General features: G+C 41.0%; 1 protein-coding gene across 1 annotated transcript in view; it reads left to right on the top strand.

Moving 5' to 3' along the window:
• The window catches only part of hmcn1 (hemicentin 1), an 86,988-nt gene that overhangs the window by 31,737 nt on the left and 38,509 nt on the right, over positions 1 to 16,742 (top strand). The window contains exons 12-32 of the mRNA XM_046872529.1: positions 1,769 to 1,910; positions 1,997 to 2,124; positions 2,325 to 2,438; positions 2,770 to 2,928; positions 3,024 to 3,218; positions 3,917 to 4,012; positions 6,168 to 6,295; positions 6,376 to 6,520; positions 7,647 to 7,759; positions 8,725 to 8,884; positions 9,619 to 9,793; positions 10,543 to 10,670; positions 12,650 to 12,922; positions 13,660 to 13,755; positions 13,838 to 14,032; positions 14,112 to 14,242; positions 14,547 to 14,694; positions 14,797 to 14,923; positions 15,024 to 15,178; positions 15,662 to 15,940; positions 16,166 to 16,447. Of these exons, the coding sequence (XP_046728485.1) occupies positions 1,769 to 1,910; positions 1,997 to 2,124; positions 2,325 to 2,438; positions 2,770 to 2,928; positions 3,024 to 3,218; positions 3,917 to 4,012; positions 6,168 to 6,295; positions 6,376 to 6,520; positions 7,647 to 7,759; positions 8,725 to 8,884; positions 9,619 to 9,793; positions 10,543 to 10,670; positions 12,650 to 12,922; positions 13,660 to 13,755; positions 13,838 to 14,032; positions 14,112 to 14,242; positions 14,547 to 14,694; positions 14,797 to 14,923; positions 15,024 to 15,178; positions 15,662 to 15,940; positions 16,166 to 16,447 (3,369 nt within the window). The remainder of the gene's footprint in view (positions 1 to 1,768; positions 1,911 to 1,996; positions 2,125 to 2,324; positions 2,439 to 2,769; positions 2,929 to 3,023; positions 3,219 to 3,916; positions 4,013 to 6,167; positions 6,296 to 6,375; positions 6,521 to 7,646; positions 7,760 to 8,724; positions 8,885 to 9,618; positions 9,794 to 10,542; positions 10,671 to 12,649; positions 12,923 to 13,659; positions 13,756 to 13,837; positions 14,033 to 14,111; positions 14,243 to 14,546; positions 14,695 to 14,796; positions 14,924 to 15,023; positions 15,179 to 15,661; positions 15,941 to 16,165; positions 16,448 to 16,742) is intronic.

Genomic DNA, 16,742 nt, shown 5'->3' with positions numbered 1-16,742 from the left:
TAAGATATATATATATATATATATATATATATATATATATATATATATATATATATATATATATATATATCTATATCTATATATATATATATATATATATATATAGATAGATAGATAGATACAACTTTATTGTCATTGCATTGTACAGGTACACAGCAACGAAATGCAGTTTAGCATCTACCAGAAGTGCAAAATGTAGCAGTCGTGCAAAAGTGCAGATAAATATCTAGCATATTTACAGTGCAGATAACTATCTGGCATATTTACAGCAGTGGTATATATATATGAAGTATATACAGTGAATAAATATAAAGGCTATTTCAGTGCAGAGATGTGTGGACATTCAGAAGTACAGTGAATAAATATAAAGGTGTACAGTAATTAAGAAAAATGTGCAGAAATGAAAGGTTACAGATCACAAGATTATGGCATTAAGGAGTAGCAAGCTGAATAAACAGTCTACTATATATAAAAAAAAATATATATATAAATATATACACATACATTATATACACAGATGAATGTGAAATGTTGGGCAGAATGTACAGTAATGATAAATATACATACAGATATAAAAAGTGCAGATGTAATGAGGAGTGAAAAGATATAATATGAAGTATGTACATGTATTGTACAGAGGTTATATACAGACTTTTGTTTATGTTTGTTTTGTAGTGGTTTAGCGGTGTAGTGTTGAGTTCAGTAGTGTGATGGTGGATGGAAAAAAGCTGTCCCTGAACCTGCTGGTTCTGGTGCGCAAGTTTCTGTATGTCCTTCGTGATGGAAAGAGGTTAAACAGTTTATGACTGGGATGTGAAGAGTCCTTGATGATGTTGTGAGCTCTGCGCAGACATCTGCTGTGGTGAAGGTGTTCAATGGCAGGTAGTTGGGTGCCAGTGATGCGTTGGGCGGTTTTGACCACCCTTTGCAGTGCTTTACGTTCACACACAGTGGAGCCTCCGTACCATACAGTGATGGAGTTGGTCAGGATGCTCTCAATGATGCAGCGGTAGAAGCTTGTTAAAATCCCCGGGGACAGATGAGATATATATATATATCTTAAATGTAGGTATATCTTAAATGTGCGTCTGTAATTTTATTTATTTTCCAATAAATGTTGGGAAGCATTTGTTTCTGTTATCGCTTCACCTCAACTAGAGGTGTAATATATATATACCTACATTTAATATATATATATATATATATATATATATATATATATATATATATATCCAGGACGTGCTTTTTTTAAGGAAAGGAATCCATTTCGGGGTTGTAACTGTAACAAGACTTTATTTTAGTTCTTACATGTAGAGCATGTTGAGATTCCCCATAGAAAACTGAGTGACTGTAGGTCTTTCAGAAAAAGTTTACGTTCTTCTGCAGTAATTAAACCCCTTAATCCTTTTCTTCATGCTGGAGAATATACCCTTGATGTCACCCAGATCTTTGGCAAGGTGCAAATCCATGCCTCTGCTCAGGTCTGGAAAGCAGAACAAAGGGAAAGAGAGTCTGTAAATCAGAAACTGGCAAAAGAAAAAAAGGCAAGGGCCTCTCAAGAACTTGGCAGTTGGAAATAAAAAGTAACAATGAAAGCAGACCCTCGTGGAGTTACACATCGTGAAATCTGAATCGGGAGTGTCTGGAATCAATACTTGTGCTTCTGAGATCCAGTGGAGAAGAGAAATTATATATATATTATATATGTATATTGTATTGGGGCATGTTGTACATTAAGAACTCAAATCTGCCTGTTTTTCTTTGCCAGCCCGGCCGATAGTAACGGTGAACCCGTCAAACCAGACTTTTAGTACGGGAGATGAGGTGCGGCTCAAGTGCTCAGCGAAAGGCTATCCCACTCCTACAATGGTGTGGACCCATAACGACATGTTCATTACAGGCTCCAGTAGGTAAGTAAAGGCCTCGTACAATGTTCTGCAAACATTTTGCCGTTTCTTCAGATTTTCTGGGTGCTAACATTGCATTGTTTTTCCAGGCACAGGATGATCCCAGATGGGACACTAATCATCAGGGGCAGTGTGCAGAAGGACGCAGGGGTATACGGCTGCCTGGCCAGCAATGCAGCAGGGATGGATTCAAAGACCGCTCTCCTTAGCTACATCGGTCAGTAACATGTACCACAGAGGTTTCATCCTCTTCAGTATTGGTCAGGGTTGTGGTCAGTGATCGAAGTGGGTGGGTGGGGTATGTGGGGTTTACTATATTTGGATTATTATTTTTTTCACTCTATTCAAGTGTGCAAAAAGAACACATTTTCATCAACCTTTTCCTGTTTAACTCTTATCCTGTTCCCAAATTCCAAGAGTCTCCCCAGGTGACAATCCTGAAGCCCAGGCTCCTGGTTGGCTTGGGACAGACTGCTATCATGGAGTGTACAGTAACGGGAATTCCACAGCCAGAGGTTCTGTGGTACAAAAGTAAGAAGTTGCCTGATAAAGTTTATTCACTTACATAGATTACATGGACAAAGGTTTGTGGATACCTGACCGTAAGATTCCATGTTGTCACCATTTGATATTATAATAAGCTCTGTTCTTCTGGTAAGATGTTCTACTTTTGCTAATAGTTTGGGGACCCCTGTCCTATCCAATTGTGAGCCTCGAACTTTGTGGTAACAGTTTAATAAAGAACCACATACGGCTGGAAAAGATCAGTGTCCCCAACACTTTCGTCCATATTGTCTTTATCAAGAAACGAATTGTATTGTAGGTTCAAACAGTCTGCTAACACACTCTAACAAACTTGCAGGTGACAGGCAGGTGAAGATGTCAATGTTCGTGAGCGTGGATCCGAACAGCGGCGCTCTGAGGATTCAACGGGTCGAATCGGCCGACGCTGGCGATTACGCATGTGTGGCGGTGAACCTGGCAGGCACGGCTCAGGCCAAGATCAGACTGGACGTGGGCTGTAAGCAAACCCAGAAAATTCGTAATTGAAAAGCAATTTAATTCCACCTTTAATCTTTCTCTTTTTCTCTCCTTTTCCTCTCTCTGTCTTTATAGCCATTCCACAGTTCACACGGCAGCCCGCCGACGTGGCAGCAGACATAGGCTCTAACGTCACCTTGTCATGTCACGTCCAGGGCCACCCTGAGCCACGCATCACCTGGAGAAGAGAGGACAATGCTGCCTTTTTCTCCCGGCACCGTGGCCACAGCACTGTCACTCAAAAGAGGGATGGAGAACTGCAGATAACTAGTGAATATCCTACCAAGCTATTATTTTTAGCACTTTTCCCATAACATATACAGGCTTCCTAGCATACACATTGCGGCATTTGGCAGGCACTTTTTGGCACTTATCCAGAGCACTCCAGGGGGGTTAAGGGCCCAGCAGCTTGGTGGTGGTGGGATTTAAACCCATGACTTTTTGATCAGAAGTCAAGTCTTAGCCCCTAAACAATTCACTGCATTGGTCTTTAGATCTAAAGGTTGTGAGTTCAAATCTTAGCCACACCAAACTGGGCCCTTGAGCAAGACCCTTAACCCAATAGCTATGAGATAAATGTAAGTCACTCAGGAGGAGGTTTATGGATGTGGTGAGGAAAGACATGCAGGTAGTTGGGGTGAAAGAGGCAGATGTACAGGACGGGGGGGGTATGGAGACGGATGATCCGCTGTAGCGACCTCTAATGGGAGCAGCTAAAAATATTTATATATCCATATAAATCATATTTTTATCCAATATATAAGATCAGACTGATGTTGAATGAACGAAACAAAAAAATTAAATCATTGAGTTAACTGAAGATCTTAATGAAAGGCCAAAACCTTGAATCTTTGCTTAATTTTTTTTATACTTATATTTCTTATATCTATTATTATATATATATTTTTTAGCCTTTGTTTCAAACTCAATTTTCTAATGCAGCTTCCTGATTAATTGTTTTTTTCCAGACCTCTGGATTGAAGACGAGACCACGTACGTGTGTGAAGCTCAGAACCAGTTTGGCAAAATCCAGGCCAAAGTCCAGGTCACCGTCACAGGATTGGGTATGGGATCTTATCTATCATTTGATTCAGATCTGTTTTATTTGTATAAAGATTTTTAATGATGGACATCCTCCCAAAGCGGAGATAAAGATTACACAATTTGAATATAAACCGATCAGGCATAACATTATGACCAGCGAATTGAATGCCACTGATTATCTCTTCATCATATCACCTGTTAGTGGGTGGGATATATTAGGTGGCAAGTGAACATTTTGTTCTCAAAGTTGACATGTCAAAAGCATGAAAAATGAGCAAAAAGCATCAGAGCATGGGTCAGAGCATCTCCAAAACTGAATCTCTTATGGGCTGTTCTTGGTCTGCAGTGGTCAGTATCTAACAAAAGTGGTCCAAGGAAGGAACAGTGGTGAACCGACGACAGGGTCGTGGGCGGCTGAGGCTCACTGATGCCCTAAAGGCTGGTCCGTGTGGTCTGATCCAACAGACGAGCTCCTGTAGCTCACATTGCTGGAGAAGTTAATGCTGGTTGAATGAAAGGTGTCAGAATACAGTTTGTTGCATATGGGGCTACGTAGCCACAGACCACTTTGAGTGCCCATGTCCATCATAATGTTATGCCTGATCGTTGTGTATAAGTTTACTGCCTATAAGTGAGTAGTGAGGTAAGCCTCCAAGAGATGTTTCCTTGACAGGAATCAGACTCGAAATTGAACCCGTCCTCATCTTCCCCCTCTTTCTTTGATTCATTAATGGCAGAAATATTTACTCTATACAGTATTTTTACTCTAAATCCGGTTTGATGAAATGCAATCCATCAAGCCTAATGCCTCATGAATTTCCTGGCTGGAAAACTACATTTAAATGTTATATATCAGACTTTCCATGCAGTTCTCCCTACACTCCCAGCTAGACTTCACTCTACTGACCGATTTTTTTTGGACGCTTGGACCTGTGGGACTTCCTTTGGAACCTGAATGTGCGTTTTTAAGCACTTTTTGTGAGATGAAGTCTCAGAGAACCTTCGATTTGGCAGTGCTGATATTCCGAGGCCATGTTGGGTAAAGAACCCTGAATGCTGGAAAATTTAAAAAGTTAAATGGTTATTTTAGTCCTGTTCATTTATGATATGCGACTAGTTGTGCAAGTAGGTGTGTGTGTGTGTGTGTGCGTGTGTGTGTAGGGTAGTCAAAGGAATGCTGCTTAGTGCAGAAGTGAATGACCAGATGTGACCATGCACAGGAACATTCATGTTCTGTGTGTGTGTGTGTGTGTGTGTGTGTGTGTGTGTGTGTGTGTGTGTGTGTGTAAGGTTGTGGGTGTATATGGATCTCCTAAATTCACTGTATATGAGACCAAGTGGAGAACTTTACTTTAAAGGTTCTATCTCAGCTGTAGACTCCAAGAATGACTGGAATGTAAAAAATATCTATATTTTAGTGATCAAAGAGCTGGAGAAACAGCGACGGCTCCAAGTGCAGGCTTTTTTTCATCTTTCCGGGAGATGAGTTCTCGTCCCACAGGCCTCCCGGACTTCAAAGCTAAAGCTGGCTCATACAAAAAAAAAAAAAAAAAAGAACGTGCCTCATTTTTTTATTGCAATCACTTATGCTCAGCTCCAGTGGTGGACAAGTACACAACCCATGTAGATGAGATAAAGTAGAGATACACTAAATTCTTGCTCCAGTAAAAGTAAAAAGTGTCTCACTTGAACAAAAGTACTGTAGTTTTTGCCTTCAAATGTACTTAAATATCCAAAGTCTTTGCTCGGTTTATGCGAAAAGACTCGCGTGTTATTATCAGCACATTGATCTATTAATAGAATGATATTAATGAGTCAAACACTGATATTTATTCCAATTCTCATTATTTTCTCATGTCAATTCACAAAGACTGGAATTCATCACTGCAATATTTATCTTCTATTATTAGAAATCAACAAATGTATACTTTAGAACAGGGAACATATTCTGTATTTTATGTCATACTCATAAGATACACGTTCTCACAGTGAATCATTGAGCACCTCCAGTATAAAGTGTGTGTTTTTGCACAAAACAAGTGATTAGTACGTTGTATTTCTAGCTAATAAAACATCAGTATAGAACATCTGTCAGAACATTACGGAGAGATTTGTACGAACTTTATAGAGCTGTCTTGCAAACATCTGTGTGTGTGTGTGTGTGTGTGTATGTAGTGGTCCCCGTGATAGCTCCGAGTCCTGCAGAGGTCAGCGTGATCGAGGAACAGCAGGTCACGCTGCCGTGTGTACTCCTGGCTGGAAACCCACTTCCTGTGAGACGTTGGCTCCATGACAGCATCCTGGTGAGACTCGAGACTTTTCTTCGAGTTCTTTATGCTGCTGGATGTTCTTTACATCTGCAATGTGTGTGTGTGAGGGACAGGTGACGTCGGGGCCGTACGTGAGCATCCGGCGTGACGGCAGTCTGCAAATCGAGAGAGTCGGCGTGCAGAATGAGGGGCAGTATACATGCGTGGCAGAAAATGTGGCAGGAAGTAGCAATCACACCACCACCGTGAGCGTTTATGGTAAGATATACATAAGTATTGAGATCATAGTGTTTTCGGGTTACAGATCAGCAGGTCAGGGGATCAAGCTTCCACTTTTGGGCCCCTGAGCAAGCCCTTTACCCTCTGTGCTCCAGGGGCGCTGTATCATGGCTGATCGTACACTCTGATACCAGCTTTAGGCCTTTATAAAGAATGACATAGCAATCTTCTGGCCAAGTGTCCACAAACTTTTGTGCAGACACCATAGCAGTCCTGCAATCAATGCTGCAATTCTTTAGTTGTATAAAATCTTTCTGCTATGACATGAAGCTCTTGAATGAAGTGCTTCATGTCATAGCAGAAAGATTTTTTACAACTAAGCAATGTTTTTTCATACCTTAGCGATCCTGAGATTAGGGTTTAGACTAGAAACTGATGGTGGTCTTTAGTTTTTTGTAGCCTATTTCTGTCTTACTTTCTTTTTATTATCTTTCTTCAAAATGTTTTGTTTTTCTTACTTTCTTTTCTTTGGGTTTTATTTTTACTTTCCTTCTTTTAATTGTTTTCCATTCTTTTTCTTCCTTTCTTTCTATTATTTTTGTTTGTTAGTTAGTTAGTTTGTTTTGTTTTTTCTTTCTTTCTTTCTTTCTTTCTTTCTTTCTTTCTTTCTTTCTTTCTTTCTTTCTTTCTTTCTTTCTTTCTTTCTTTCTTTTCTCCTTCTTTGTTTTTTATTCTTTGTTTTCTTTCTTTCTGTTTTTCTTCTTTTCTTTCTTTTTATTTCCTTTCTGTCTACTATTTTTAAATGTATTTTTTTGTTTCTTTGTTTTTGTTTCTTTCTTTCTTTCTTTCTTTCTTTCTTTCTTTCTTTCTTTCTTTCTTTCTTTCTTTCTTTCTTTCTTTCTTTCTTTCTTTCTGCTGTTTACTGCAGCTTTTTGTTTCTTCACACCAAAACCTGAGGAACTGATGGAGAACTCCTGAGCTGGATTTGCTTGACTGTACATATTGTGCTGCTGCCACACCATTGTCTGATTTTATAGTGAAAAATCAGAATTAAGCTTAAAGATAAAACCAAAAGTTAAACCATTTCTCTGTGTGTGTGTGTGTGTGTGTGTGTGTGTGTGTGTGTGTGTGTGTGTGTGTGTGTGTGTGTGTGTTTTCACTCCAGTGATGCCCACTATACAACATGGCCCTCAAGTGTTCAGTACCATCGAGGGAACACCAATTTCTTTGCCATGTCGTGCCCGTGGAGTGCCCAAGCCAGACATCACCTGGGCTAAGGTATAGCCTTTCTTTCTTTCTTTCTTTCTTTCTGTTATCTTTCTTTCTTTATTTCTTTTTTGAAGGTTCAAAAAGTGTTGGAGTGTTGTAAATTGTTGGACTTCTGATCGGAAGGTCATGAGCTTAAATCCCTGCACCACTAAGCTGCCAAGTTTGGGCCTTTAATTAAGGCTTTTTACCCTCAGTTAATTAAGTAGTATAAATGAGATAATAAGTCTCAAGAAAAGTCTGCCAAATGCATTCAATGTAAATGTAAATGTAAATACCTCTGTGCACAAAGCCAGCTACATGAAGATATGCTTTACATGGGTTGGATGTCTGTGGAAAATCTGATTTTGGTCTGCTGTAGAGCTCAAACCCTACTGAACACCTTTGGGATGAATGGGAATGGCATCCCAGGCCTCCTCACCTACTTCATGTACCTCGTTTTACTAACACCATTGTGTCCGAATGAAATCATAGAATTCTCCACATAGACTTGAAGTTTATTTCTTTTTATGAGATGGTAATAAGTCACACATGAAATATTTCGCTTCCTTAATTCCATTTTTAAACTATTTCAATCTTAAAACAAACAGCAAAATTATAGGTTTAATAATCTTATATATGATGCAGTGATTTGTTCTGGCAACCTTCCTCTTTATACTGCATTTATTATTACCATACAAATCAGATGCCAGGAATGCTATGGCCTGGAGATGGAGATTAATCTTGAAATCCCACTTTATCCAGATAATCAAAGGGTTTTGAGCAGAAAAAGCCACGTACTGCATAGCCTGTATATCTGAAACGTAGAGGATCGTCCAAGAGATCGTTTCACTGCTTTTTAAATAAACACCTGACTGTCAATTGGATTCTTTGTGTAATGTGTAGATTAGGATCAGGATTTGGACGACAAACGTGCAACAAATTATTCTCATGGTTTCTTTTCAAATCCTTTTGGACTCTGCTATTTGTTGTTACAGCATGGGGAGCTGCTGGATCTCACGAGCGGATCGTTCTCTCTGGAGGAGGACGGGAGTCTGGTTATCGCGTCACCTGGGGGAAACGAATCTGGAGAGTTTGTGTGCACAGCCACAAATGCAGCCGGATACAGCTCCAGGAAGGTCCAGCTTACGGTCTATGGTTAGAGCCTCCAAATGTCTCATATGTGTCTTCTCATATGTGTATATATATATTATTGGCACCCTTGGTATGTCTTTATATCTTTGCTTCATTCAGCTTTCAATCAACCAGTTGCCAAGTCCCTGCTGCAGAGAAACACCCTCACAGCATAATACTACCACCACCATGCTTCACTTTTAGACTGCTTTTGGGCAGGTATAACATTTAGAAGGCCAAACAATGTAAAAATTAGTTTCATCAGACCACAGAATCTTGTTCCACACAGACTCAGAGTCCTTCAGCGGGCTTCCATGGGTTTTGCAACGAGGAGAGGCTTCTCGCCACTCTGCCATAAAGCCCAGATAAAAATTCATATATCCACAGTATGTCACTACTGTGACAATTTCTTGCATATCAGTTTTTTCTGCATCTCAATGTCAATTAAAGCTTTTTTAAACATTTCTCGGTGTGACAATACCGTTGACTTTTTCTAAAATAGGAAATTGTAAATTAACTACAAGCAAACGTTAGATTTCTGTCATGGAAAAAAATCTCTCAGTGCCAGAATGAGCTAATCAGCCCCAGTTATCGTTTATTAACCCATATCAAGGGCGCCAATAATTTTTGAACATTTAAAGCTTTTACCTTGTCTTTTGCTTTATCTATAATAGACTCTGCCATGAATTCTTTTTCATAGAGAGGTCTGAGTTTTTCTTTGTCTTTGGTTGTGTGTGTGCGTGTGCTTGTGTGTGTAGTGAAACCCAGGCTTAGTGGTGGTGGATCTGGAGATCAGTCGGGATCAAGGGATCCATTAGACATGTCCGTGACGGTGGGTGAGGATGTTACTCTCCCCTGTGATGTGCAGAGTGTCCCACCTCCCATCATCACCTGGGCCAAAGACAAGCAGCTTATCTCCCCTTATTCCACCAGGTAAACATGAACACACATGCCCACACACAAACATGCACACACACACACGCACACACACACACACACACACACACACACACACACACACATATATATATCGTCTGTCATTTCAGGTTATGTATAAACTGACCCTGAATGTTATTAAGTTATAGTTATTAATAGAGACACCGATTGCTGAAACTGTCGGCTATCTGCAAAAATCCATACTTAGAGTTTTTCCGGCTTCCGGTGCCCTGTCTTTACGAGAGCGGCCTCTACAGGCGAATCACTGATGCCACGTGCTGTTTGTTTTTACATGCGAGACTGCGTGCTGCACGGAGAGAGCTATAAATATTTTTTTATATATAATTAATTAAATATCTAATTATATTTATTAATGAATATATTCATGTTTATTTAATTTAGCACATTTCCATGATTCAGAACTTTTTTTTTCAGTACTATTTTACATAGATCCTTATGTTGTTGATTCATTTGTCAATTGATTAATTGGTTATCGGCAAGTATGATCCAACCTACCTATCGGTACCTTTAGTACCTTTAACCTTTAGTTACTACTTGTCATTTTCTGCTACACCCCTGGGGACCCCTGTTATAGGCTTTTATTGTGGGTAGATTTGTAGGTAGGGTATGCAAGCTTGACATGGCTCTGATTGTACATGTGTCTACAATTATGTGTTCAGCCTAATCTGTGCATTAAGTGCTAGCATCAACCCCCCCCTCCCGTGCTTCTCCTGTCTGTCTGACAGACACACTCAGCTGCCCTCAGGCTCAATGAAGATCACAGAGACCCGTGTGACGGACAGCGGCACATACCTCTGTGTGGCCACCAACATCGCTGGCAACTTTAGCCAAGCTATCAAACTCAGCGTCTACGGTAAGGTCCGGGTTTGAATTTTCTGTGAATTGAGTGTCAAGATACTTACAGTAGACAGGACCAGGACATTCTCAGTAGTTAGGAAAAATTCATCTATTTTACCCATTAAACGGCACAGAAAGTTAATTAAAGTAACTAACGGTCATTGGCAAAAAATCTTACAGATTTTCTGGTTTTGAAACCGCTGTCATTACAAGAGTGGCCTCTAGATGGGAAACTGTTTGTTTTTTCATGTGAGACCACAGTGGATACTACAGGCCCAAAACAAGTCCTGTAGCTGTATATTGGATTAGCTGAAGAGGTTGATCTGCCAGAATGTATTGCGATAATCAGGTCTTGAGATGACAAGGGACAGAACGATTGACCTGTGTGGATAGAAATAGACAAATTCTCCTGATGGTGTAAAAGAGAAATCAATACAAACGTGCCATTCAGCAATGTTTAAAGGAAGCCTTGCCTTCAGTGACCAAAGGGAAGATTGGAGTTGTTCATAGAGGTCACAAGATTTAGAATGGAGATGAATCTCCTGGAATAAAAAAACTTGTATTTTTGAAGCATGGTGATGGGTGCATTATTCATTAAAGCTGGGCAGGAAGTGTATTTTCAATATATGGTATATTAAATTGCTCCAAATATCAAATAGACTTTTTATTGGCTACTTCACTGATGTTATACAGTATTTGTCCCAAAAAATGCTGGCGTGTGCCCAAGAAGGAATAAAAGTAGCTGCCATGATTGTATTTCATTTCTGGCTTTGCATGCCATTACCAACCATTTTCGTTAAGCATCTGTCGACGTTTTCCATCCAGTGTATACGCGCATCCTCACGTACAAGTATGCCGCGATAAATCAAATCCCACACATGGAAATGTGCATCTGCACGCTTAGCTCACGGAAGCACGTGTATGCCCGGGTGATAAACGAGTCCCCTGGCGTTAGCAGTTCATCGTGTTACAACAGAATCAAAATATCAAAATTTTGATTGAACCGGTCAGCTCCAGGTAACAGCTGACTGGTGCGACTCATAAAACCGCCAGTCAGAATCAAACCCTGCTGAGCTCCGAGGTGTGTAGTTTATTACACCAAATGGAGACCTGCTGTTGTCCAAAGCCCTGTTAAAGCCCCTGCTTGGTTTTCACAGGTGTGTAGTGCTGTAGTTTTATATATTGACTATAGCAGTATCTTTATTTTTTTAGAGACTTTTTTATCTTTTTGCCCTAGTAAGTTGTGCATCTGCTTGTGTGCGCATGTAAGTTTTAAGTGACACTGTGCAAATGATGACTGAGAATGTGTTTCATTTAGTGTGGAATGGTTGAGATTATAGTAATTTAGAAAAACAGAAAAGGCCAGACATTGAAACCACAGAAGGCAAAGCTATGAAACACTTGCATGGCTTAAATTGCTCGAGGAAGTTCCCAATGTGCAGTCCCTCAACCGCAAGTGCTAAGAATTTACAGTTACATTTATTGCATTTGGCAGACGTCCCTTTTTCAAAGCAAATTATTTTATTGATACGACTGAGCAGTTGAGGGTTAAGGGCATTGCTCAAGGGCTCAGCAGCATTGGTGGTACTTGGACTTGAACTCACAACCAGCACTTTCTTTAGGCATTAGCAAACTAGGCGGTTGCCTAGCACGCAACAATCTGGGGGCGCACTAGTGAGCACTTCCTACCCTGCTGCTGTTCTCGCCGACGCTCATTAGAATTACCTACCTGTTTTTCTGCTGGAGTTTATTATATAGTACATGTTTACACACTTACAACCAAAATGGCTGAAACGGCCCTGCTTACAACCTTCCAATCAGAAGTTGCGGATGAGTGTTTCCTGCCTGAGTGTCCACTGAAGGACATCACTATTGTAGCAATCAAATGAGAAAAGTTTTGGTTTTCAATGCTCTACTCAAAACCAATGTGTGAGCTTAAACAGCTTATTGAACTCACAACCTTGGATGAATTCACCTGATTGATTTTGTCCTCAGTTCCTCCACATATCTTGCTGGGGCCACGCGTCATGAAGGTTCAGGTGGCCCATTCCATTGACCTGCCTTGCGTGGCGCAGGGAGTCCCCCAACCTTCTGTGAGCTGGAAGAAGAACAGCACAGCCCTGGTGGCAGACGGGACTCGTTACAGTTTCTCCTCAGACGGAACTCTGACTGTCCGAAAGGTGGCGCTGTCTGATGAGGGAGTTTACACTTGCGTAGCCAGCAACCTTGTAGGACAGGATGTGACTGGGATTCAGTTGCAGGTCCAAGGTGAGGAATCGAGGGTGACTCACTGCAAAAAATAAGCGTCTCAATACAGTGGTACCTCGACATACGAGTGCCCTAACATACGAGTTTTTTTAGATACGAGCGGTCACTCGGTCGATTTTTTGCTTCGATACGCAAGCAAAAACTTGAGATATGAGCTCGAGACGATAAGCAAAGAAGAAAAAGTAAAAATTGTAAAGTTTGTGGACTGTGCAGGAGTGATAGTAAAAAAAATAGTTTTCCCTCCGCCTCCGCTTATCGCCTCTAACACCCGCCCCCCCTTCCGCACACTCTTACACACACACACACACACACACACACACACCACCGGCGTTTTCGTTAGCTCAAGTCTCATCTTCAAGGAAAATACACTGAATAAAACCTTATTATTTCTTTACATTCTCTTTTATTATGTTTTTATACAATATTTGTCATTTATAGATACAATTTTCTCATTCAAAAACACGTAACAAAAACAACTAGGGTGGCATTTTGGGGGCTGGAACGGATTAATGGCATTTCAATTAATTTCAATGGGGAAATTTGCTTTGAAATACGAGCAATTGACATACGAGCAAGGTTATGGAACGAATTAAACTCATATGTCAAGGTACCACTGTATAAGAAATAAATGCATGATTTAAGAAGATTCAGACTAGAAACAAGTCAAATGATCTGGCAGAGCAGAAAGATTTTTGCACTTGAACCATCATGTACCTAACTGTTGTTTGGTCCTGTAGTTCCCCCTGTAGTCGAGGTCTCTGAACCCCCTTTTAACAGTCCCCTGCAGGAAAGAGTGGCAAATCAGCGCATCGCATTCCCCTGCCAAGCTAAAGGTAATCTAGCGTCCTACACAACTCATCGCAAAGGACTAAGTATCTTGAATACTTCCTTACAGCACATTCTCTGATCATGTAGGTCTTCCTCAGCCAGTAATTAAGTGGTTTAGGAATGGCGAGGAGCTGACTGGGAATGAGCCCGGTGTGTCCATCTTGGAGGATGGAACTCTGCTCATCCTGGCTTCGGTGTCGCCGCTGGACAATGGAGAATACACGTGCACAGCTGCAAATGATGCTGGGAGTACAGAGAAGAAGTACCAACTGAAAGTCAACGGTAAAACTGTCTAGCCACTAGATGATGAACGATACAGTTTTTATTGCTATTACGCCAATTTTTTCTTCATCCTTTTCAGTGCCTCCTGATGTAAGAGACGGTAGCCTGCCATCAAATGTCTCAGTGGTGATGAACCAGCCCACCAGCTTGGTCTGTGACGTCACAGGAACTCCTCCACCAGTCATCACCTGGTTTAAAGACGGCATTCCGGTGTGTGACCTACAACCATTTGCTCGTTCTTTTGGTTTTATAAGAGAACCTTGTATGGTAATTATAATTTATAATATAAGCCGGAACACATGGAAGTATGGAATAAAGCACAAGGAAAACTAACTCTAGGCGTTTAGTAGTAAATACGGCTTTTTTTGAATGGGATGTTCAAAATGCACATTAAAATCTTATAGTTAGGTGTTCACAAACATTTGCCCCCTATAGTGTATATCTGGGGCACCAGCATTAATATAATAAATATTGATGTACATGTTCTTCATAGATTTGCATTATGGTATATTAGGTGGTTGCCAGCAGTAATGTGCAGATCCTGCAGAGAGGAAAGACACTGCGATTGCTCAAAGCCGCCGCAGCAGACGCAGGCGGCTATAGCTGCAAAGCCATCAACGTCGCAGGAAGTACCGAGAAGGACTTCCACCTCGACGTCTTGGGTAAATACCGAAATACAGCAGTAAATGGTGGCATGACACTGAATATCACAATATAAAATGTCATTATCAAAAGCTTTCTATGTGACATGTTTTCGTTGGCAGTTCCTCCTAGCATCATTGGAAGCAGCGGGTCACGTGACCTCTACACCGTTCTGAATCAGGAGATCAGCTTGGTGTGCAAGGTCAAAGGTGTGCCCTTTCCCACAATCCACTGGTACAAAGACAGGAAGTGAGTTGCTCCGATCAGATTTCCTGTCAAGTCTCGAAAGCCAACAATCTGAACCCCGGCGCTCGTTTGTTTTCTCTGACTTTTCCCTACTTTGTTTTAGGCTGTTGTTTCTGGGAGACCCCAATTTTGAGGTGTTGGATCGTGGCCAGGTTTTAAAAATAAAGAGCTCCCGATTAGGGGACCAGGCACGCTACCAGTGCAGCGTCACCAACTCTGCGGGAAAGCAGTCCAGAGACTTCAACCTCAGCGTTTACGGTGTGTGTTTATCTCAGAGCGGGAGAGTGATGTATTCGACCCTCAAACAAATGGTTTATCATTACTGCTATCACATACATGAGCTGATGGACACCAAAATTAAGTATCATTGGTGATTGATTCGGCAAAGGGAACGTACCATCGCTGGCGTCCAGAGAGCATGGCCAATTTCGCAATTTTTAAACTGCAATCGAATCCAATGTTAAGGAAAAGTAACTCTGTAAATTTTAGATACTTTTTACTTTTAATTAAGTAGATTTTAAGACCGGTATCTTGTACTTAAGTAGAATTTAAAAGAAGTAACAGTACGTTTACTTGAGTATAAAATTTGATTACTCTTTCCACCTCTGGACTTCTGATCAGAAGGTTTTGAGTTCAAATCCCAGCAGCACCAACAAAATACTTCTAGCATCATCTCATCGTCTGAATCATATGTGTTAAATAGGCCATGTTTATATTGCTGATCTTCTCTTATCCTTTTAGTGCCCCCGAGTATTAAAGGAGGGAACGTGACCTCAGAAGTGACGGCTCTTCTGCACAACCCGGTTACTTTGGAGTGTGAGGCTCGAGGCGTTCCCCTTCCAGCAATCACTTGGTATAAGAACGGCGAGGCCATTCTGTCTAGCAGGCAGGCGCAGTATGTAGACCGTGGACACTTCCTGAAAATCTCACGAGTACAGGTGTCTGACGCTGGGCAGTACACCTGCAGAGTGACCAGCGTCGCAGGAACGTCCGAGAAGGCATATGAGCTGGATGTCTATGGTGCGCATTTTTCTTTCCTGTTTGTTAAAAAAATACTTACGATCAATGCCTCCAAAATTTCTATAAGAGCCGATTGTTTTCTATCACATACACATTTTAATATATACAGTGGTCCCCCGGAACTCGCAGGGGGTTACTTTCTAAGACGGTTCTAAGAAGGTTACTTTCAAAAATGTTTCTTTTGGACCACAGTGTAACCCATTGAGAATTTTTTCCCCCTTTCAGTTCCTCCATCCATTGCCGGAGGTGTAGATGCACCTGTGGAGAAGAAAGTTGTGGTCAGTAAAACCCTGGTTCTGGAGTGTGAAGTAGCTGGTAATCCTTCACCCTCGCTCACTTGGCTAAAAGACGGATCTCCTGTGAAAACCGGGGAAAACCTGCGGCTGATAGAGCAGGGCCGCAAAATGGAGATCATCAATGCTGCGCCCTCCGATTCTGGCCTGTATGTCTGTGTGGCGACCAGCATTGCAGGGGAGATGGAGATCAAGTACGATGTTGGCGTTTTAGGTAAATTTACGTTTTTGTTCACGTCCAGCGAAAGCACTGTTCAGAATCGAAGCATATACAGAGATTCTAGTACGCTGTAATATTTATCCAGAAGCTCATTCGGATCTATTAACCTGCACACATTCGTTTCTTGCATCATATCATTATATTGAATGTGGAATCATAGGTTTATTTATTGATTTTTAGGGTAACAGGTTTAAATTTTTATTTGAATTTATGTATATCGCATGTGTGTATGTGACATAACCTAGCAAAATGTTATCACATGGCTTGTCTTAAAGAAGTAGCGCTAATG

Source organism: Silurus meridionalis, chromosome 18, assembly GCF_014805685.1.
Source record: "Silurus meridionalis isolate SWU-2019-XX chromosome 18, ASM1480568v1, whole genome shotgun sequence".
In the NCBI taxonomy this organism is placed as follows: Eukaryota; Metazoa; Chordata; class Actinopteri; order Siluriformes; family Siluridae; genus Silurus; species Silurus meridionalis.
This window is presented reverse-complemented; position numbering and strand designations above follow the sequence as displayed.